Genomic DNA, 24,426 nt, shown 5'->3' with positions numbered 1-24,426 from the left:
TGTGTGTGTGTGTGTGTGTGTGTGTGTGTGTGTGTGTGTGTGTGTGTGTGTGTGTGTGCGCGCACACGTGCGCGCACACACTCAGAGGGGTGTGTATATATATATATATATGTTTACTGAGTTGTTTAAATTTGAAAATAATGTAATATACAGATAAAGCTTCTGGAAACCTAAACTGAATTTTAAGCCAACAGTTTGAAAGACTTCCAACAATATTTTTTTCTCCATCTTCTCCCAAGATGTTATTTTTTAAACCACGAAATATTAAATATTAAATACAGTATTCTTTGTTTCATGTACATTCCTTGGAACACTAAGCTCTAGATCACCTGAAAATGAGAATCACCACTCTCAATTCTTCTCTAAATGTGGCCCAAACCCTTGAAACAAGCAGGTATGAAACGTGTACTTTGATTCCTTCAGGATCTGACGCAGGCCTGCCCCTGCAATTCCCACTAGATGCCATTAGCATGTTCCACTTTACCTGCTTATACTTTTGAGGCAGACTCCAGCCGAAAGCCTGAACTCTCCCATCTTCCTTCTGAACATGTGCCTTTACTTGACGATACTGTTCTCTCTTTTGTTCTCTGCGTGAAGCTAAGCTAGCTTCAGTTCTAAAACGTAAAGAAATTTTCCTTTTAAATTAAATGAATATATCATCAGCGGTCTCCCTTCTCCTGCTAAAGTAGCAAAACATAATAATAATAATCAAATTTTCTTCGGATTATTTCAGGCTACAACCTATCCTTATAAAGTGTTTATTAAAGCAGGTCTTTTAAAGCTGTGGTAAATACAGTATTCAACTTTTACAGGAAAGCAAGGATTTGTTGCATTTTGTTGAATCATCAGTAGTCAAATCTTCGTTTTCAAAGCTTCATATTTTGACCAAATGAAAAGGAAAAAATCTTAAAATATTTTTGGTTCCGGGCCCGGAGAGATAGCACAGTGGCGTTTGCCTTGCAAGCAGCCGATCCAGGACCAAAGGTGGTTGGTTCAAATCCCGGTGTCCCATATGGTCCCCCATGCCTGCCAGGAGCTATTTCTGAGCAGACAGCCAGGAGTAACCCCTGAGCATTGCTGGGTGTGGCCCAAAAACCAAAAAAAAAAAAAAAAATTTTTTTTTTTGGTTCCTTGTTCACCAAATATTCCCTGAGAACCTTCTAATGCTATAAAATGTGTCAAAAGTGAATAAAGCTCACTTTAATAAAGCAGAGTAACTTCTTAGGAAAACACTTCAAGTTAACTTTTGTATTCTGTTAACTTGTTAAGAACAAAAATATAAGGGCTGAAGAGATAGCACAGCTTTTGCCTTGCAGGTGGCTGACCTAGGATAGATCTGGGTTCAATTCCCTGGCATCCATATGGTCCCCTGAGCCTGCCAGGAGCAATTTCTGATCACAGAGCCAGAAGTAACCCCTGACCACCACAAGGTGTGGTCCAAAAACCAAAAACTGAAAGAAAAAAATACCCACAAAAACAAAACTATAAGATGGAGAGAAAGTACAGTGGTTAAGCTGTTTGCCTTGTATTTGGCTGACCAGTGCAGTCTCCAATCCCCAGAACCCCAGATGGTCCCCTAAGCCTCACCAGGAAATATCCCTGATTGTAGAGCTAGGAGTAAACCCTGAACCCCACTAGGTATGGCTCCAAAACAACAAAAATACTATGATTATATTGTAAAAAAAATTTGTCTTCTCTGGGGCCATTCACAGTTTTTGTGAGTTAACCTCCTTTACAGATATTATATAATTCAATGCTAATACCTAAGTAATACTCTTAAGCAAAGAAACAAGGCTCTGAGAGGCTAACTTGAAAGAGATAATATACAGAATGAATAGCAGTCTCAGATACCTTCTGTTCAAATATTTGGGCTTACATACGTCTTTAGTGCTTCCATTAATATTTATAAATTTTACCATACCAACAAAAATAAGAATTGAAAAAACTGCTTTTTTTTTTTTTTTTTTTTTTTTGGTTTTTGGGCCACACCCGGTGACGCTCAGGGGTTACTCCTGGCTATGCGCTCAGAAGTCGCTCCTGGCTTGGGGGACCATATGGGACGCCGGGGGATCGAACCGCGGTCCGTCTCCTAGGCTAGCGCAGGTAAGGCAGGCACCTTACCTCCAGCGCCACCGCCCGGCCCCTGAAAAAACTGCTTTTTAGGCTGGGAATGCGGCTCAGTAATAGAGCACGTGCCTCTTATGTGTAAGGTCCAAATTCTTCAATCCCTAACACCAGAAAAGAATTTTTCCCTCTTTATGAATATTGTAAGTTTAAATATTCATAAAAGACAAACTACAAATAATTTACTAAAGGGCAGACAAATTACAATAATAGTTTCTTTACAGATCTGCATCTTCATAACATCTGTTAAGAGGCTAGAATATTCCAAACTATTAATTTAATTAATAATTGCTAGTCTAGAAAATACTTACTCTTCACTAAGGAAATCAAAAGCTTTGGATTTATCTCCAGGGAGCTGAGATAAGGTGCTGCTTCTTTTCTTCACATTAGGAGTAACATGAGAGGTGGGTGCGTTATACTTCAGATTAACAGGGGGTTCGGGCTTCTTGGTAGTGTTACTTGAAGAGCTGAAAAGTCTGCTGAAACTAAAGAGGAAAAAATGTGCATGTAAATGTATGTGTGAGTGGTTGGGAGTGGGCGGGTGTGAGAGGATACATGCACCAGAAGTACAATCTATAATCTTTCACAAACTCAAAAAAAGGCAACAAGTGAAAAACTGACAAAAATATTTTGGTTTTGCTGTCACACACTACAGTCTTTGCAATAATTCACAGCCAAACTAGACATTTGGAAAAGATAACCACTACTGAGAAAAGCAAAGCCATTCCCAAAAAAAAAAAAAATTCTTCAATTAGAAATTCCCATAATTTCATGGTTTCTTTAGATAAACTTGAGGCTAGCTGGAATAATAGTTAAAAGCAGAAGTTTAATATGCAAGCTCTAAAGAAACATAATAAACATACTAATGTAATCCACACTTCGTAAATGTTCTTATTAAGCAAAATTTAAATAACTTTTCACATCTACTTAAAAAAAATCAACAAATATCTATTAAAAAGCAGATTCATCAAAAAGGGATAAGTTTAAGCAAAGAAAATGCAATCTTCCTGGCACAAACGTAAATCAAATCCAAATCACACCAAAAAATACTCAAACCCTGAAAACAACAATTTCAAATCTTTGTTGTGTTCCTTGGAATCATACAACCACTATACCAGTAACTTACTGAATAAGGATGCAGGTAACTATCAACTTTATAACTAGTACCCAATTATTTTATTTAATTTAGCACAGAATTCCACCATATGCATAATCAACATGATGCAGCTTACGCGAGCATTATTTTCTGTCCTCAAGAACAGCCTTACCGAACTGGCATACTATATTAAAAAGGAAAAAGTGTCAATTTAACTACATACTTTACATTTTAAATATATACCTATATACTTTAAATTTTTGAGATTTTTTTTTGTATTATAATCTTGTCCTAAAGAGCTGTTTTTATGTGTTTTCAGATACACATTAGGATACTCACAACTGCCAAATGCTTGACCTTTTTTTTTCCTGCATGGCTGGATTCTCCCTTGATGCTCTGTATTTGGGGGAAAAGAAAAAGTTAAAAAAATGAAAAGCAAACCCAAACACAATCCTGTATGTAATAAAGTTGTTTAAATAAAAAAATAAAAAAAAAGAATTGTTAGAAAGGAAGCGACAAAAAAAATGAAAAGCAGGTTTAAAAAAAAAAGAAAAAGAAAATGAAAAGCAGAGCTATATCATCAGCTTTCTAGTTCTAGTTTTCTATTGAAATGTGACTAAGAAGTTAATGGAATACACTAAATTCAGTAAACAGTGAATTAAAAATAGTATGTGTCATTGATTCTCCTAACCCTGAGATACAACTAGGATAAACAAAAATGTACATCACTTTTTTGTTTAAATTCAAAAGGTCAAATAAAAGAAATGTTCCTAAACTTAGTGATGTGAATTTATCATTTGAAGATGTAGATGCATTTTATTCTTTCTGGTAAGTCATTGCAGTTTTTGTGATGCAGTCTATTGTTTATATGTTTTTTGCATGTTTTGGGGTCAGCTCCAGTAATACTTGGGTTACTCCTGTCTCTCTGCTCAGGAATTACTCCTCGCAGTGCTCAAGGGGAACCATATAGGATGCTGGGGATCAAATCCATGTCAACTATATGCAATCCCTGCCTGCTGATAGAGGAGAAAATTATCTGTAATTGGTGGGCAGCCCAAATACCTAAATTTTAAGTATTTTGAAAATTTTATTGAAGGTCAGAGAGCTATAGCTCAATGGGCTGGGTGCAATCTCCTGCACCACATAGTACCACAAAGATACTGCCAAGAAAGCAATAGAATGATTACTAATGATTGTGGTCCCAAAACAAAACAAAGCAAAAAATTATTGAGGAGAGTCATTACTCTCCCATTTATCAAAGTATTTCCTTAAAAATCTCCATCTTGACACAGGACTCAACTGTTTTATCCTTCCAGCTCTTGCAAAATAGCCTGTAACTTAACTGTTTCAAATGGGTCATTTTCCCTAGTATAAAAACTTTCCCATCACTTAAGAAGTAACTATGAGGGGCCGGAGCAATGGCACAGCAGTTAACACATTTGCCTTGCACGTGGCTGACCCAGGACTGACCTGGGTTCAATCCCCCACACCTCATATTAAGCCCTGAGCCTGCCAGGGGCAATTTCTGAGTGCAGAGCCAGGTGAGTCTCCCCTCCTCCCCCAAGAAATAACTATGAAAGTAGATACATTAAACTGATAACACAATTTCAGAAGAATAGTCATTCCTCAGACTGGGGAGATAATTTTTGGAGAGTTGAGTACATTCTTTGCATGCAGGAGGCCTGGGTTTCATCCCTAGTACCACATGATCTCCAAGTACCTCAAGCACTGATCTAGTTAAAGTCTAAGCACTACTGAGTATGGCACAAAAATAAAGAAGTCAAAATAATGTTCATAAACTTTTTTTGTAGAGAGGGTGTTTCCAAGTTATGCTTAAGAGGCTCAGGGTCAACCCCCAGCAACTATTGGCCAACCAGGTCAGTGATTCAATGTGAGGGTCTGAGAATGGGCCTTTGCTTAGTCCCTGCACTGGTAGAGCTTAGTCAGGCCTCCCTGGTGGTGTTTTCAGGGACTCCAGGATCATACCTGTTCATGCTCAGTGGATCATGTGGTACCAAAGATTGAAACAAAGAAGAAAACAATCTCCTGTACTATCCCTTGACCCTTGTTCAGTGTACACTGTATTGGTTAATCTGATGTGACAAACCAAACTATGAACAATGAACAAATGAGGGGATAACTAATTTACAAAATTTAAACAGCATGTGTATACTATTATAAGGAATTCTTTTCCTAATAATATGGCCATTAGATGGCAGCAATGGGTGAGAGAAGATGCAACCAACAAAGATATCTTTGGAAGGTACATTCTATGTGAATTTTAGAAAGCAAAAAAAAAAAAAAAAAAAAAATCAAGCAAGACTATTTGATAGAAAAAAAAAAACTGAGTAAAACTGACCTAGTCTCTTTGTTTTTTTTTTGTTTGTTTGTTTGTTTTTTGTTTTTTGGGCCACACCCTTTTGATGCTCAGGGGTTATTCCTGGCTATGTGCTCAGAAATCGCTCCTGGCTTGGGGGGACCATATGGGACGCCAGGGGATCGAACCGAGGTCCGTCCTACGCTAGTGCTTGCAAGGCAGACACCTTACCTCTAGAGCCACCTTCCCGGACCCTGACCTAGTCTCTCATGGGACATATGGAATAACATTTTATTGATGTGATATTATTTATATTATATTAACATATTATATTATATATGGTATTATTTATGATATGATATTATTATATGATAACATGATATTATTAAACATCTAGCACCAATTTCTATATCTCTTTGAGAAATAACCTGGGTTTGATCTCCAGCATCCCACATGGTCCCCCCAAGCACCACCAGGAGTGATCCCTGAGCACAGAGTCAGAAGTAACCCCCCTAAGCACCACTAGGTGTGCCCCCCACCCCCGCCAAAAAAAAAAAAAAAGCTCTGGGACATTCTCTAAAAATTCATACTAAAACAGAAGGCACCCACTTTGATTACATTCAGTTATTAATCCCAAATGTTACTTTAGAAATTCTTGCCTAGTAGTTAAGTCATCCAAGAAGGACTCTTTCTGAATCAAAGAATTAACTGAAATAGCAGAAAAGCACTGGAAGCAATTCTCATACTAACCGAATCATCTCTGTCCATCGAACAGCTTCCTGAAGCTCCATCAATCTCTCTTTATATTGATTTCTCTCCATCAAAACGCGGGCCATTTCTACTCTAGTAAACCGTTTTCTTTGGGCTGTAGGAATATCACTCTATAATGAAAAAAAAGCATATATCAGTCTGGAGTTTATATATATTTTTGATGATATCTCAGACATATTTATACTTTTAAATGCTACTTAATTTTTTTTCGGGCCACACCCGTTTGATGCTCAGGGGTTACTTCTGGCTAAGCACTCAGAAATTTCTCCTGGCTTGGGGGGGACCATATGGGATGCCAGGAGATCAAACCGCGGTCCTTCCTTGGCTAGCGCTTGCAAGGCAGACACCTTACCTCTAGCGTCACTTCGCAGGCCCCAAAATGTTACTTAATTTTTTGTTTGTTCGTTTTTCGTTTTTTTTTTGGAGGGGGCACACCTGGTGGCAATCAGGGGTTATTCCTGGCTCTGGCTCAGAAACCGCCCCATTGTAGGTTCACATTTGGGATGCCAGGAATCAAACCCAGGTCAGCTTCGTGCAAGGCAAACTCATTACCTGCTGTGCTTTCACTCCGGCCCAATAAACATTGCTAATTTCTAATCTAAATGAATCACTTAAAGAAAAAGTGTTATAGGGGTCAGAGCAATAGCATAGCAGTAGAGCATTTGCCTTGCACATGCCGACCTGGGATGAAACCGAGTTCCTGGGATGAAACCAAGTTCGGTTCCTTGCATCCCATATGGTCTCCAGAGCCTGCCATTAGTGATTTCTGAGCAGAGTCAGTATTAATCCCTGGGTGCCTCTGGGTATGGGCCAAAACAAAACAAAACAAAAAAAGTAAACAAACATACAAACAAAAATGTTATAAAATAAAATCAATACATTTCAACAATTAGTTATGACAAAATATGTAGAAATTTAGACTATATATATAGATTCTTGGCAAAATCAAAACAGTCCAAATTTCAAACTAAGATTTATGAAAACTTAATTTTATCTAGAAATTTTGTTGCTATATTCAATTCATATTTTTATCAAGTGCTAATCATTCATAAATTAGTAACAGGTTAAGTCCAAAGAGGTTCAACACTTATATATGCATAATATGATCAGCATAAAGCATAAATTTACTGGCTAGCTTCCAAGACATCTAATTCTGAGAGAGTCAGTTTTAGTGGGACATACTTACTAATAACTAGTGTTAACACCCTAAAGCAGGGGTCTCAAACTCAAGGCCTGCGGGCCACAAACGGCCCTCAGTACAACATTTTGTAGCCCTGTCCTAGAGGAATCTTTTGTTTTGTTTTGTTTTAGTTGTTTGGGTCACACCCCCCAATGTTCAAGGCTTACTACTGATATTGCACTCAAGGATCACCCCGACTTTGCCTCTTGCGGCCCCCAGGTAAATTGAGTTTGAGACCTCTGCCCTAAAGAGATATGTTTGTTCAACTTCCTTCTACTGCTAATTTCTAAATGTTTATCTAGGGATAAAAATGGGGTCTCAAACTCAATTTACCACAAAATGTTGTACGGAGGGCTGTTTGTGGCCCGTGGGCCGCGAGCTTGAGACCCCTGATTTAGATGCAGAGTTTCTGATTTGCTAAGTGGAGTATGTTGATTTTAAATCAAAACTGATAGGTTTGTGACATAGGAGATTGAGTTCAATTTTCAGCAGTCCTTCCTCCTTTTCCTTCCTGCCACAAAACTCCTTAATTAAAATAATAAACAATTAAAATACTTTGAATCTGTGATAGAAAAATCTTACTAATAATTTATACCCTGGAAAGCCTAAGAAAGAGATTTGTCCTATAACATTCATTAACAGCACTATTTGTCATAGTTCTAAGTGAAAAGTAACTTAAATGTGTGTAAACTCAAAGGTAAATAGATCGTAATGTATCCACATGATGGAATATTATAAAATAGCAACTGTGAATGAATCTCAGCATTAAACTGGGGTTTCCTTAAAATAAGCAAATTTTCAAGACTAAATACAGTATGGAATGCAAATAATAAAAATTAAATCATTAATTAATATATATAATTATATATATAATTATTTTTAAAGGTAAGAAAAATATTAAATAAAGGACAGAGTTTTACTCTAGAGAAAAAGACCACAGGGAATCTTCACTGTTTAATAATGTTTTTAGGTGATGAGTTCAGGATTATTTATTATGTTTCAAAACATATTTGTATATGCCAACTATTAGGGTTTGGCTTTGTTTTGGGGTCACAGCCGGCAGCGCTCAGGGTTTACTCCTGGCTCTACGCTCATAAATTGCTCCTGGCAGGCTCGGGGGACCACATGGGATGCCGGGATTCGAACCACCATCCTTCTGCATGCAAGACAAATGCCCTACCTCCATGCTATCACCCTGGCCCCGTCAACTATTAGTTTAAAAAACAAAAAACAAAAAAGCAGGGCCGGAGCAATAGCACAGTGGGTAGGGCATTTGCCTTGCACTCAGTCAACCTGGGTTTGGTTCCTGGTATCCCATAGGATACCTCAAGTCTGTCAGGAGCGATTTCTGTATGCAGAGCCAGAAGTAACACCTGAATGCTGCTGGGTGTGACCCAAAAACCAGGGAAAATTTTAAATAAAAATTAAAAAAAAATTCTTTTGTTTTGTTTTTGGGTCACAGCCAGCAGCACTCGGGTTATTCCTGGCTCCACGCTCAGAAATCACTCCTGGCATGCTCGGGGAACCATATGGGATGCTGGGATTCGAACCAATGACCTTTTGCATGAAAGGCAAATGCCTTACCTCTATGCTATCTCTCCGGTCCCCAAAATTAAAAAATATTTTAAAAAAGACTAACTACATTACATGCTCATCCTGACCAAGATACCCTTAGACCTTATCTAATACACAATAAGCAAACATTGATTACAGAGATAATAATCTACCAACATAACTGCTAGTATGCTAGCAACACTGTAAAAAAAATCACTAATTCTGGGGTCGGTAAAATAGCACAAAGGGTAGGGTATTTGCTTTGCACGTGGCCGACCTGGGTTCAATCCTTGACATCCCATATGGTTCCCTGAGCCTGCCAAGAGTAATTTCTGAGCACAGAGCCAGGAGTAACCCTGAGCACCCCCCATTGGATGTAGCCCCAAAATAAAATGAAATCATTAATTCATATTTATACATCGACTAAAAGGGTATATTTCTTTTTGTTTGCTTGTTTTTTGTGCCAACGAGGGCTAATTTCTGGTACTAAAGTTTCTAGTCTTTTTTATTTATATTTAACACTATTGAACAATTTTTACTATCAAGCATTCATATTTCTTTTTTTTTTTTTTTTTTTTTTTTTTTTGGTTTTTGGGCCACATCCGTTTGACGCTCAGGGGTTACTCCTGGCTATGCGCTCAGAAATCGCCCCTGGCTTGGGGAGACCATATGGGACACCGGGGGATCGAACCGAGGTCCGTCCTACGCTAGCGCTTGCAAGGCAGATACCTTACCTCTAGCGCCACCTTCCCGGCCCCCGAGCATTCATATTTCTAAACCAAAATTCAAAAAACAAAACAAAACAAAACAAAAATAGCAACAACAAGGCCAAAATGTGTCCCAGATGGTCTTTGTGATTGAATATCCAAACAAAGATTAAGCTAAAGGCCTAGAAAACTGAAGGTATAAAAAGCATGGCATGAAGCTAGAATGTTTAACATCTACATACTATGTGTGAGTAAGTATTCATGGCCAAAAACAGACCCTCTGACTTTTGGAAATCTTTTTGTTTGTTTTTGGTTTTTTTTTGGGTCACACCCGGCAGCGCTCAGGGGACTGACTATATGGAATGCCGCGATTCAATCTCTCCGGCCCCTGACTTTTGGAAATCTTTACGATGCAATATCTAAAGCTTAACTGGTACGCTTGTCCTAAAATATAAAACAGTGGTAAGATAAAAAAAAAAAAAAAGAAGGTCATAAACCTACATCATCTTCATCTTTTGCTTTTTGTCTTGCATCTTCAGCTTCTGCACGAGCTCTAGTAGGGGGAAAAACATATTTTAGTTTAGCTCATCAATTCAAAGAATAACTGAGATCAATTATTAACCACTAGTAAATAATAGTTTTTTTCTTTTCCAAATATTGTTAAGCTGCCTTCACATAAAAAGGCATATTCTAGGGGAAATGGTTACTATATAGAAAACTAAGCAAAAGGAAAATTGTGGTCCTAATTTCCTATTATCAATACTAAACAGTTATACATTTTTCTTCACATCATGCAAGACACAAAAATAATAATGCGAAGTAAATAATGTCTGCTTGAAGTAGAGAGGTCCTGTACCCTAGCCCAGCTTTGGGCCCCTTCTTGATGGACAAGGCAGAAGGCAGACATTCCTTGATGGCTCCTGTAATCTTCTGTGGCACATTGGCAAAGATAGTTGCTAGACAACAGAGTAAAACTTACTTTCTCAGCTCTTCCTCCAATTCTTTGTTCTTTTCCTCGAGTTTCAATTTGGCTTGTTTCACAGCCTCTAGTTCCCCTTCCAGCACATCTTTCTCACAGGTCAGCTCATCCACTTTGGCTATCAAATCATTCTTCACAACATTCAAGGCATTTCTAAAAGGATACGCATTTCCAGTACATCATCATGAATATTCTTTCCATCTTTCACTTCACTCTCTTGTAGACTAAAATAACTATACAGATACCGAATAGCTGAACACTTTAAAAGGTCTTCTGCCTGATCCTATTTACAGATAAAGTTTGCAAGAAAAACACCAGGACCAGAAGATTCAGTGATTAAAGTGCCTTCCTTGTAAGCATAGGTTTGGTCTCCAGTGCTGCCCACATGGATCATGTACAATCCAATCAGCTCTATTGTCCGTGACTCCCTAGCCCAGTAATTTCCATTCATATCATGGATTTCCATCCATATTACAGCCAGATTATTTGTGAGCATTACAACTGAAACAAAGACAAACTCCAATGAGCACTAAAGAGATGTTCAAGGATCATGGACATGGTTGACTTACATGTAACTAAAGTACGTAATTCTGAGCAAATACCACAACCAAATGGGAATCAGACAATAGTACCGTGGGTAGGGTGTATGCCTTACATGGTGGCTAGCCTGGGTCTAATCCCCAGCAACCATATGGTCCCTCCAGACCTTCCAGGAGGATACCTAAGCAGAGCTAGAAGTAAGCCTTGAGCATTGCTGGATGTAACCAAAAACAAACAAACAAACAAACAAACAAAAAACACACCCAAGAATGTGACCATTATAACCAAGTAATGTACATATACCAAGTAATGTATATGTACATGTATGTGAACCCAACATTGAAAAAAAATCAAGAGAGGGAAGTGGTGGGGTATTAGAATGTCCTTATAAGAGAGAGAACCACAAAGCAATGATCTGAGATTTTATTCTTCCTTCCTGCCAAGTGAAGAACAAATGAATAAAGGCAGACCACTAATTAATGAATGTGCAATAATCAAAATTACAATTCAAAGAAAACAGAACCCAGAAAGATAAACAAACGGGGGGGGGGGGAGAAAACAGTAAGAAAAAACCCCCAAAGAACTAGGGTCGGAGAAGTGGCGCAGCGGTAGGGCGATTGCCTTGAACGCAGCTGACCTAGGATGAACCACAGTTTGATACCCATATGGTCCCCCAAGCCAGGAGCAATTTCTGAGCACAGAGCCAGGACTAACCCCTGAGTGTTACCGAGTGTGGGCCCCGCCCCTAAAAAGAACAATCCCCCCCCCCCAAAATAACAAAGCAAATAAGGGCAAAAAGGAAAGAAGGACTAGAACCCAGGGTTAGAGATCTAGCTCAAGAGATAGAACATATATGCCTTGGGGCCGGGAAGGTGGCGCTAGAGGTAAGGTGTCTGCCTTACAAGCGCTAGCCAAGGAACGGACCGCGGTTCGATCCCCCGGCGTCCCATATGGTCCTCCCAAGCCAGGGGCGATTTCTGAGCACATGGCCAGGAGTAACCCCTGAGCGTCAAACGGGTGTGGCCCAAAAACCAAAAAAAAAAAAAAAAAAAAGAACATATATGCCTTACATATATGGGGCCCTGGTTTCAACCCCTGGCAATACAATGTCCTCCAGACCTCTCTTTACCACACACAACAGTCGGTAAAGGCCACTGTGGTCACTCCTTAAGTACCACAAGTTTCAAGTACCGCTGGGTGAAGTCCCACAATAATTTTATTTATAAATGAAGTTATAAATTTATTTATAAAATAAAATGTAAATAAATAAATTTATTGTTATTAGTATAATTAATATATATAATAATATGCCTAACACAAGGACATATGGGTTCTATCCCTGGCCTTCTATATGATCCCCTGAGCTTACCAGGAGTAAAATTCCTGAATACAAAACTCAAAGAAATCCTGAGCATGGTAACATGTGTCCCCCCTCAAAGAATCATCAAAAAATTTTTAAAATTAATTGCAAGAGAGAACAACCAAAAAAGACCATTGTTGTCAATAAATTCTGAAAAGATGTTATCTAATCATAAAGTCAAATTACTCCTTAAAATTACTCTTAACAATTAACAAGAAAAAGTTGAAATTGGAAATTTTTTAATTCTAGATTCTTTTAGTAGTAGGGAGGCATAAGGCCTCCTTACAGATGCTTTCCATACTGTCTATGCACAGATGTTCCAAAGTTGAAGTGACAACAAACTGACACCTGGCCTGATTTTCCTCTTAACATAAGCAGGATTTGCCCCTAAATAAGACACCAATATGTTTGAGGGCCTACAGCCCCACAAGTCACACCTGAGAATGATATGTCCAAAGGAGAAAGCTATGAAGAGGGAAGCAAGAGTCAGATTATTAACATTTGTACACAAATCCAAAAAACCGCAGAAGTATGGAAAAGACAAAAATCCCCAGGAAGGGAACAAGAAAAGCAGTGGACTTGTGAAAGATTAAAAAGAAAAGCAGGCCTGAGAGATAATACAGCAGGTAGGGCATTTTTCTTGTACAAGGCGTCCCTTGAACACCACCAGGAGGAATTCCCAAGTATCACTAGATGTGGTTCCAAAACAAACCAAATGAAGAAAAGAAAAGCATGGTTGGGGCTGGGGCAATAGTACAGGGACTAAGGTCATTTGCCTTGAATGTGTCTGATCTAGGTTTAACCACCAGCATCCCAAATGGTTCCCTGAGGCCACAAGGAGCGATTCCTGAGCACAGAGTCAGGAGTAAGCCCCAACTGCTGTCCTGTATGACCCCAAAACAAGAAAGAAACAAAAAGCATGGATGTTGAAGTGTGAAAGAGATAAAACTCATTTTTGTAAAATACTGAACAGTGAATTATAATTATACCTATTAGTGAAATTAGATCCCATCATCTATTTTGGTCTATGTATTTATCATGTGTGTATACACAAAAGAGGAAGAAATCAGGAAAGTTTTACTGCGGTAGAACTATGTTAGAGTGAAAATATACTGGGATAAGAGAAAAACTGAGTATCTTTGGTTTCTTATTCAATGTTTTTATATACTTACTTGGTTTCCAAGAGCTGTGTATTTTCTAATATAAGATTTTCAACTTCACGACCCATTCCTAACAAAACAAAAAGGAAAAATACCTGAAAATCATCAAATAAATTTAAGTTTATAATAAGCTATAGATATACCTTGTTTTATAAATGTTATCCATTCTTTATGCAGTCTTATTCTGTCTATAATTTCACTTAATATATATAGCTGTATGGCTTATAATATTATAAAAACAATCCAACACAATTAAAAATGAAAGATTTTGTTGGATAATTTACTTATAACTTTTAATCCATATTTAAAGGATTCAATTTTTCCTGTCAAATATTCTAAAATGTCGCATTATTTAAGGGGACTACAAGACTCACTAATATGAATCAGACACTGTTTACAAACCACCGATGGTCTTGTAGCCATGACTTTTGCTTAAAAATTTGGTATTAATAAAGAGAACAGGCAGAAACAGGGCCAAATAAAGACAGCACCCCAATGCAGATGAAACCTTACCAAAGAAATTATGGTCTTAAAGCCCATGCATTCCATGTAAAGCAAAAACAAAGAACAAGAAATGTTTTATGTAAGAAACAGCATGAAATATATTAATCAGTAAAAATTTTATGCATGATATGAAAAACAACTGGAATCACAATGTTGACTGAAAGCATAATGATGTTTAAAAGACAAAAACTAATATGATTTTCCTCAAATAGAAGGAATTTTTCTAATATGTCATGCCCTTAAAATATTTTACCAATGCAGCTGAGAGAGTACAGTGGTCAAAACATAGGCTAGGCACCCCTACCATAGAGTCACCAGCACCCTGGAAGCCTCAGGAACCCCAGCATTGGTCCTGGTGGTCTCTGGTACCATAGAGACTGAGCAGAGCCATATTCTCAGGGTTGGATGGCCAGGAATGTCCCTGGGTACTGTAAACAAATCTGGGAGTCCCCCACTTCCAACACACACAAAATTTTTACTGATTTCTCTCACAATAAAAGTGAAAAGCTAAACTGAAAATCCAAATATCAGAGGTTAAAAATGGGGTTCAAATTATAGACACATGTTTTGCATGTCCGGGTTTGATCCTGCCACCTATAGCTCCCAAGTATCACCCTCAATAGTAAATTAAAAATTATGAAGCCTGAGGAATAGGGCACTTGTCTTGCATGTAGCTGACCCATGTTTGAGTTCCAGCATTCCATATGGTCCTCAGAGTACCTCTAGGAGTGATTCCCAAGTACAGAGCCAAGAATAACACCTGAGCACTGACAAGTGTGAACAACAACAAAAATTTAAAAAAATGTTTTTTCATTACTTTCTTGGGGGACCAGAGAGCTAATATAGCAAGTAGGGTATTTGCACATGGCTGATCCAGCTCTGATCTATGGCATAATAAATGGTTCTCTGAGTCTACCAGGAGGAATCCCTGAGCTCAGTAAACCCTTAGTAAAAAGTAAACCCTGAGCACAGCTGGGTGTGGATCCTCCCTCTGCAAATTATTTTTCTGAAAAATTCTAAATCAGGGGTTGAAGAAATAGTACAGTGGGTAGAGAGCTTGCCTTGGTCAGCCCTGGTTCAATTCCCAGTTTTCTAAATAATCCCCTGAACTTCAGAAGAAGTAATGAATCTGGAGTAATGAACCTGAGCATTGCCAGGTGTAGTCCAGAAACTGGGGGTAAAAAATCTGAAATCAACTGTAACAAGTTTGCTTCAAAATACTGCCTATGAGGAGCTAAATGAGGGTAGGTGTTTTCCTGAGGCTAACCCAGGTTTGTTCGATTCTCAGATTACCCTGGGACAGCAAGGAATATTCCTGAGTGTAGAGCCAGAAGTAACCCCTGAGTACCACCAGGTATAGCCCAAAAATTAAAAAAAATAAAATGACAACCCAAAAACCACCTACGAAATGTTACTGTTCAGTTGTCTTTACAGATAACATTTAATCTGCTAATCAGTACTATAAGTTAGGCAGAGTATTCAATGTAAGAACCAATATAGTGATCATTAGAGAAGAAATGTATTTAATATTTTTCTCAGAAGGTGAAAAATACCCCTAAACCATAGTAGGGAATTGATCTCAAAAAATTACCCCCACAAAAAAAGTCAATGTTGAAAAATTACACATAACAAAGTAGAATTCATAATATATCTAAACAGGAAGTAACTATAAATGTTAAAACTTCAATTTTCATGTATGAACTCAATACAAATCTCAAATTTCTCAACCATTAGGGTATTTCTACTTTGAAGAATCTGGTATCAGAAATAATGTTTTAATCATCTAACTAAATAATTCTTTAAAACCTGTAAACAGGGATAAACAGAAAGTGTTTAAATCCTAATTCCAAAAGAATTTTTGTAAGATGTATTCAAATATTTGATTTGACCATTAATGTGAACTGATCAATAAAGTTATAGAATCAGAAAGAAGTAGGGTTAGACTGTTTTATAAGACTTCTTATCTTCTATAAACTCTCAAGCACATAGAAAGATAGGCATAAAAGCTGAAAACATATATAGGGCAAAGAAATAATAGTTGAGCAGAAAAAAAAGAGAGAAAAATGCACTAAATGTGAGCACAGCAGCCAAGAATACCTAGCTTTAAAAGCAATAGTGTTAAAGTATTTAAAAGCATACACACCAGAATATTCCCCTGGGTGAGCAGCCCAAGAGAAAAATGAATGAGAATCTCAATTAGACTGTTTTCAGAAAGCAAAATATATACTCATTGTCTTCAAAATGAGACAAAAAATTAAAAATATGTAGAGAATTAGTGAAACACAATAAAGTATAAATATTAAAAAATAATTTAGAAATATATACTATACGGAATTATAATCTATACTGCAGTTTATAAAGTTACCACATTCCTATCAAAAAGTCTTAAAACTTTACCATTTTAAAATTTTAATTTTTATTAATTTATACTCAATAGGATTGCCTAAAATTTTCAGTTTGAAATATATGATTACAAAAAATAAGAAATATATCAATACAACTAATAACTAAAAGAAAACCTTGATCTAAGATGGTCCCATTTTTATCCTAGATTTCAACCAAACACAAACTCAAATATGACACATATTCCGTATAACCCCCCAAAAAAACCCACAAACAAATGCCAGCCTGTCTTAAAATTATAAAAATCTCATTTGAAGTTTAATATCCAGTCTAAAGCTAGGTCTATACATCGACTTTTGAATTATCTGTTAATTCCTGGGAAAGTTTGCAGTTTTACCTCATTCTATGTTAAAACTCCATTTTTCTAAATGTACACTGCTATTTTACAAATTCTTCTGTAAATAGTTTAACTCCAAAAGGTGAAGAACACAGGTTCAGGTTCAAGGGTAGAACAAAAAGGTACTAGAACTAATTAATAAGAAATTCATTCTTTAGTTGCTGTGCTACATGTTCAAAAAGACATGGCTACAGTGAGTATATATTCCACCCAGGCTTATTTTAAAAAATGCAGTAAGACTAGAGAGTATAGCAAGTAAGGCATCTATCTGCCTCGCATGTGGATGAGCCGGATTTGAACTACAGCACTACATAGAATCCCCAACCTCTGCCATAGCAGAAAGCCAGGAGTAAGTCCTTGGCACACCAGAGTATGGCTCCCAAACCAAACCAAACTGAACAATAACAACAAAAGAAATGCAATATAGTATGAAGAGTAGCACAATAAAATACAATACCAAGGGAATAGACTTCAGGGACTACAAAATTCTAGTTAGGAGATCAAGTTAGAATTTATAGGGGAGGATGTACTAAATAGAGGTATAAAAGAAAGATACAAGCGGCCAGACTGATAATTTACTGGACAGGGTGCTTGCCTTGCATAGAGCCAACTCAGGTTTGCTCCTCAGCATCCCATATGGTCCCCAGAGCCCACCAAGAGTGATCTCTGAGTGCAAGCCAGGTATAAGCCCTAACATCACTGGGTGTGGCCCCAAGAAAGGAAGAAAAGAAGTTTGTTCCAGGCCAGATAAGTACAAGCAAGTATACCTAGAGACCAGGAAAACACTGCCAGTAAAATGTCACCACACTTGAGGGCCAGAGTATAATGGGTAAACCACTTGCTTTGCATAGGCCAAAGCAGGTTCAATTAATGGTATCACATATGGTTCCCCCAAGTCCCACCAGGAGTGATTTCAGAGCTCAGAGCCAGAAGTAACTCCAGAGTACTGCTGAGTGAGCACCCCCCCCCCCACCGCTAAAAAATAAGTCACCACAATTTCAAGAGTCTTTTTTTTTTTAATCACTGACCAATCACTAACAACTAGAAAAGTACATAAAAGCCACATCATAGCTATTGCTATATAGGGGCTAAAAGATAAGACGGAAGAGTAAAGGTAAGTGCTTTAAAAGAAGCTGATTTAGGTTTGATCCCTACCACAGCATATAGTCTCCTCAGCACTGCATCAGTGGTCCCTAAGCACAGCCAGGTGTGTACTACATAGCACTGTAACTAGCAATGAGAGCAATGGAAAAAACGGGGTGTGACAATAATGAAGATTCAGGGAACGAGAGGACAGATTTTAATTTTGATTGATAGGGGTTCATATCCACAATGCCATATGGGTGAAGCTACTGCACTGATGGTTAAGGGTTTAGGCAAAGGCATTCAGACACCATCCTGGCAAGATTTGGGAGTCACCATGGCTAGACCTGGGGGTGGAAGGATAGAAGACTGCAATAGTGCTAAACAGATAACTTCAGAGCCTCACACATGCACTAACTGGACTCCATGCTCCAATTTTTTAAAATTAAAGGTACCTGAAAATGTTCAAATAATAGTGATTAAAGACAAGTTGAAAACAGTAAGAAATCAAAAGAAACTTCAATATCTGAACATGATATATGATTGTCAAGTTCTAGAAAGTGGCCATTAGGGATGACTAAAATACATGAAGATAAGAGTTAGAAAAGGGGGCTGGAGAGAGAGCATAGAGGTAGGGCATTTGCCTTGCATGCAGAAGGATGGTGTTTCAAATCCTGGCATGCCATATGGTCCCCTGAGCCTGCCAGGAGCGATTTCTGAATGTAGAGCCAGAAGTACCGCCTGAGCGCTGCCGGGTATGACCCCCCCAAAAAACCAAAACCAAACCAACAAACAAAAAAAGAGAAAAAAAAAGGATCGAGATGAAAGAAAGGGCAAATTGGGGTGTGTGTGTGTGTGTGTGTGTGTGTGTGTGTGTGTGTGTGTGTGTGTGTGTGTGTTAATATTTTATGAATTATTAGAATCAGAAAAAATGAGTCAGAGAAAAAAGTGCTCAAACAAACAAGCACATGCATTTTTGCATATAGAATTCTGGGTTCAATCCTTAGCATCGCATAGTTCCCTTGCAATGCCAGAGCAATTCCTACTCAAATAGAAGAGCAGTGGCAGGTATGGTCCCAAAATAAAAGATAAACACACTTAGAAAACAATAGTGAACTTACTTATATAAGAATCACAAAACATATTTCCTCAGATAAAGACATAATAATGCATTAAATGAAAAACAATGAGTTATAGAAATGAAATGATTTATAATCCAAGATAAATTAATGAATTTAGAGGAACAATTTTTTAGATTAGTGTAACACAGCTAGAAAGTTTTAGGATTACATTTTAGCTGCTACCATTTAAATATATAGAAAAGAAACCAAAAAAATAAAATTTGCCTTAGAAATCTCACTCATCATCTTTATAAGTAGGAAGCCACTGCACTTAAGGTAACAAATCTAATCTAGAAAATTCTAGAATGAAATCTGCTCTGTGTCTAAACCAAGTATGCATCTCAGTGGAAAAGCACTTGCCTTGCATGTGTGAAGCCCTGGGTTCAATTTCTGGGTACCACAAAAATAATTACACGTTTTAAATTTATTTTATTTTTGGTTTTTGGCCACACCTGGTGATGCTCAGGGGTTACTACTCTGGAATCATCCCTGGTGGTAGTCGGGGAACCATAAGGGATAATGGGGACTGAACTCGGGTTGGATGCCTTGCATGCTATTGCTCCAGCCCCACATTTTTCAAATTTTTAAAGGGACAGACAGAATGAACATGGGATTGCACACAAGAAGCGTGAGTTTGATCCCTGCCAACATAATTTCTCAGACACTGTGACAACTGCCAGGAGTAACCCACCAATAAAGAGCCCGAGTACCCTAGAGTAACACTGGGTATAGTCCAAAAGTTAAAATCAAAGGAATAAACAAAAGAATCTGAGACTATAAATTTCAAAAATTATATGACTAGATACTGTATTTTGAGGCAGCAGAGGATAGAAACATTAAAAAAGTACTTCATTCTGAATAAGGTGGACTGGCAGTTAATATGGAGACCCTGGTGAGGTTATTGGGCACTTTAGTGATGCTGCACTAAGAAAGCATACATCAAAACCATACATATTAACTACTGTAACCATCAGATGCCAAAATCTAACAAAGGCCGATAAAAGGGCTGGAGTGATAGTACAGTGGGTAGTTGTGCTTGCCTTGCACAGTGGCCAGGCATACTACTCCCAAGCACCATCAGGTGTGACCCAAAAATCAAATAGAAAAAAAAACCTTCACTCTCATTTAACAAAAAGGACAATAAGTGAATAAAACTAAAAATGAAGAAAAAAAAAAAACAGAAATGAAATGAAAAACATGATGAAACTGCAGGACAAAAGTATACCAAATTGTGGGGTTTTTTTTTGGGGGTCACACCCGGCAGCGCTCAGGGGTTACTCCTGGCTCTATGCTCAGAAGTCACCCCCTGGCAGGCACAGGGGACCATATGGGATGCCAGGATTCGAACCATCGTCCTTCTGCATGAAAGGCAAACGCCTTACCTCCATGCTATCTCTCTGACCCCTTGTGGGTTTCATCATATAGAAATGTAAACATTTAAATTTTCTTCAAATATAATGTATCTACCACTCAATTTTATCAGGGAGTTTTTTTAAAACAATCTTTTTTTGTTTTGCCTTTTTTTTTTTTTCCGTGGTTTTTGGGTCACACCCGGCAGTGCTCAGGGGAAACTCCTGGCTCCATGCTCAGAAATTGCTCCTGGCAGGCACGGGGGACCATATAGGAAGCCGGATTCGAACTGATGACCTTCTGTTAAAACAATCAATCTTAAAAACTGAAATAAATCAAATGTAATATTTCTTAAAAAAAGGCTAAAACAGGGGCCGGGCGGTGGCGCTAAAGGTAAGGTGCCTGCCTTGCCTGCGCTAGCCTTGGACGGACCGCGGTTCGATCCCCCGGTGTCCCATATGGTCCCCCAAGCCAGGAGCAACTTCTGAGTACATAGCCAGGAGTAACCCCTGAGCGTTAGCGGGTGTGGCCCAAAAACCAAAAAAAAAAAAAAAAAAAAAAAAAAAAAAAAGGCTAAAACATATACATATCAGTATGTTCCCCATATACAACACTAAACTAGTAATGTAACAGGATTGAATAAAATGTGTTATATGAATTTAAAAATCAAACTTAAATGCAATTCAATTTTGGACAAATCCATATGCAAAGACTATTTTCTTTAAAATAAAAATCATAATCCAAGGTTTCACTTGATTAATTAAAGTACAATAACTATCCCAATGGGCTAGTTAAGAATATTCTAAGGAAAGTTTTCATTACAAAAAATTTTATAATTTATCCATTGACTCTTTGGGTAAGCTCTCATACCTAATAAATCTGCTCCTTCATCCACATCTCCAATTAGGCCTGAGCCAGCTGAAGACAGTTCTTCGAAGAGAGATTCTGTGTTTCGATCAAAAGCTTTATTCTCAATGCCTTTGGTAGGAGTGCTATGAAACAAAAAACAACAAAACCAAGTCAGCATATATTACAGTTTTTAAAAGTGTAAAAAAAAAGAGGTTGTTATATTTAAGCTAGTTAAAACAATATGTAATTTTAAAAGATTTATCATGTTTCCTAAGAAATTCTCATTAATTTCCACATAGAAAATTTCTGAAGAAAATAAAATGCTTTTTGTATGAAGATAACAGAAAACAGCAACCTGTGGAGAACATATCTCTGCTCTGTATATCAGGTACTGGTCAGTTTTACATAGATTACTTGGTTGAATTATTACCTAACTGCAAAGAAGGTTCAAATGAAGAAATAAAGGTTAAAAAATTAGTCAGGAATAAGCTAAAGATGTAGTTCTGTGGCAGAACACTTTCCTTGTATGTGTGAAGTCCTGAGTTTGGTTTCTGGCACCACATGCCCCCCTCCAAACACTTCCAGATTGAGACCCTAAACCAAATCTTACCTCCACCCCCAACCTCAAAAAAATAATGTGCCAGATTCACAACAAAAATCAGTGAGAAGCAAGATAACAGAGCTCATGAACTAACTGCCATCTTCTATGTCATTTGGAATAAGCAGTGTTCAGGCGGTCCAGGGCCTTTGCCTTTCAATGACTTCCAGCTGCTGCTCACTCAGTTTCCCTCCTTACTGAAGGGGATTTCTCAGAACACCTGGTAGCACTTTCAAAGTGGTGTTTAGGGTGGGGTGGGGGTGCCCAGGGCTGCACTAGCACTAAACATATCCTTTGCTTGTAAAATGTCAATAAAATGATGCTAGTTTCTTCCAATGATGAAATCATTACAATTCGAAAAGAATTCTTCCCCTTCTTCCAAATCTGGAGAAAGAACCAAGTTTGATCAAACTGTTACTTGCTCCACCCTGCTTCAGTATTGCCTCATGTTTCAGAAAGCATGAGGCATTTCTTGGTGATCTTTATCTCCCAGTATTTCCATATGCTCCCTTATCCAAAATATTTAAAAGTCACATACCATGTCCAATTTCAAAGCAAAAACTAGAACAAAATACCAACATTTCTTCAGCCAGACATTTGAATACATGTGTCTGGGAAAGAGGATAAAGATAGATTTGTTATCTGAATCTGATATTCATAGTACCTTGAGCCTTTATATCCACTGAGATCTTTGTCCATATCCAACTCAGGGGTGGATTCAATGATTGCCTGAACTTCTGATTTCTCTTCATTTTCAGCAGAGCCTAAAGGAAAAGATGACACAAATAATGCATGCATCATTTACTGCCCCTAATATGAGTCTTGCTGCTATGACTGTAAATACATAATTTAAGAGCAATTTATTTCTGGTTTCTTGTGGTTTCCCACACTTGGGACTGCTTGGAGGCTGTTCCCAACACAGTGCTGGGGGAGAGGGTGGTTGTGCCCAGGAGTGCTTGGTAAACCATTTGGCACTGGGAATAAAATCTGCACTCCATGGAAAGCCCTCTGAACTACCTATCTCACCTGCTCTCAATAATAAAAATTGTTTTCTTCTTGGGGTTTGAGGGTGGTGGGTTTGGGTCTTACCTAGTGTTCCTCCGGAATTATTCTTAGCTCTGTACTCAGAAGTAATCTCTGACATAGTTTGGTGACCCATTTTGGTGCCAGGGATTCAAACCAGCCTAATCATAAAATAATTTTAAAGACTGGCTTGAGGGGCCAGAGAGATAGCATGGAGGTAAGGTATTTGCCTTTCATGCAGGAGGTCATTGGTTCGAATCCCAGCGTCCCATATTGTCCCCCGTGCCTGCCAGGAGCAATTTCTGAGCAGGGAGCCAGGAGTAACCCCTGAGCCGGGTGTGACCCAAAAACCACAAAAACCACAAAAAAAAAAAAAAAAAAAAAAAAAAGACTGGCTTGAGAGACAGTACAATGGGTAGGGCACTAGTCTTGCATGCAGCCAACCCGGGCTTGATCTTCAGCACCCTAAATTGTATACCTTTGAGTATCACTGAGTGTGGCCTAACTGCCCACCCCCCCTGAAACCAGAAGTAGATTCTGAAAAACATAATATTTCTAATATAATATGATATTCTAGGAAGCATAATAAAAAACAATATCTCATTTATTCAAAGATAGCTCAAAAGTAGAAAGAAAATACAAAAAAAGTTTTTTTTCTTTCTTAGAACATAGAAAATCCCATTTTCATTCCCCCCCTTTTTCTTAAATTTGATTTTTTTTTTTTTTTTTTTGTGGTTTTTGGGTCACACCCGGCAGTGCTCAGGGGTTATTCCTGGCTCCATGCTCAGAAATTGCTCCTGGCAGGCACGGGGGACCATATGGGACACCGGGATTCGAACCAACCACCTTTGGTCCTGGATCGGCTGCTTGCAAGGCAAACACCGCTGTGCTATCTCTCTGGGCCCTTTAATTTGATTTTTGGGTCACATCCAGCTCAGGGGTTACACCTGGTTCTTCTGGCAGGAATGGGGGACCACATGGAGTGCCGGGACTCGAAACACCATCTATCTTGAATTGGCTGCATGCAAGGCAAATGCCCTACCGCTGTGCTATCTCTCTGCCCCTTTCATTCCTTTTTAAAGAATATATATATATATATATATATATATACATATAGAAAAACTAACTATATGAGGTTAGTGAGACAGGTATTAAGGTGCATGTCTTAAAAATCCCAGTTCAATCTTCAGCACCACACATGGTCAAGTACCACTAGGAATGAATCCTAAGCATAGAGCCAAGAGCCAAGTCCTGAGCAGATAGAGGTGAACTGACTCCTCCCAACAAATGGAAAATAACAAAGATAAGGTCTATAATCTACAACAGAAAACAGAAGTAGTTTTTATCTTTTATATTCCTCAACCACCAGC

General features: G+C 38.1%; 1 protein-coding gene across 6 annotated transcripts in view; it reads right to left on the bottom strand.

Annotated features, from left to right (window-relative positions):
- SPAG9 (sperm associated antigen 9) overlaps positions 1 to 24,426 on the bottom strand; it is a 142,638-nt gene that overhangs the window by 32,086 nt on the left and 86,126 nt on the right. For all 6 annotated transcript variants that reach the window (XM_049770948.1, XM_049770964.1, XM_049770956.1 and 3 more), the window contains 9 exons: positions 22,698 to 22,797; positions 21,457 to 21,578; positions 13,801 to 13,858; positions 10,729 to 10,881; positions 10,251 to 10,302; positions 6,288 to 6,418; positions 3,560 to 3,616; positions 2,436 to 2,609; positions 485 to 614 (listed from right to left, as the gene is read on the bottom strand). In XM_049770948.1, the coding sequence (XP_049626905.1) occupies positions 485 to 614; positions 2,436 to 2,609; positions 3,560 to 3,616; positions 6,288 to 6,418; positions 10,251 to 10,302; positions 10,729 to 10,881; positions 13,801 to 13,858; positions 21,457 to 21,578; positions 22,698 to 22,797 (977 nt within the window). The remainder of the gene's footprint in view (positions 1 to 484; positions 615 to 2,435; positions 2,610 to 3,559; positions 3,617 to 6,287; positions 6,419 to 10,250; positions 10,303 to 10,728; positions 10,882 to 13,800; positions 13,859 to 21,456; positions 21,579 to 22,697; positions 22,798 to 24,426) is intronic.

This window comes from Suncus etruscus, chromosome 1 (genome assembly GCF_024139225.1).
Source record: "Suncus etruscus isolate mSunEtr1 chromosome 1, mSunEtr1.pri.cur, whole genome shotgun sequence".
Taxonomy (NCBI): domain Eukaryota; kingdom Metazoa; phylum Chordata; class Mammalia; order Eulipotyphla; family Soricidae; genus Suncus; species Suncus etruscus.
The sequence above is the reverse complement of the archived record's forward strand: the minus strand, read 5'-3'. Positions and strand labels throughout refer to the sequence as shown.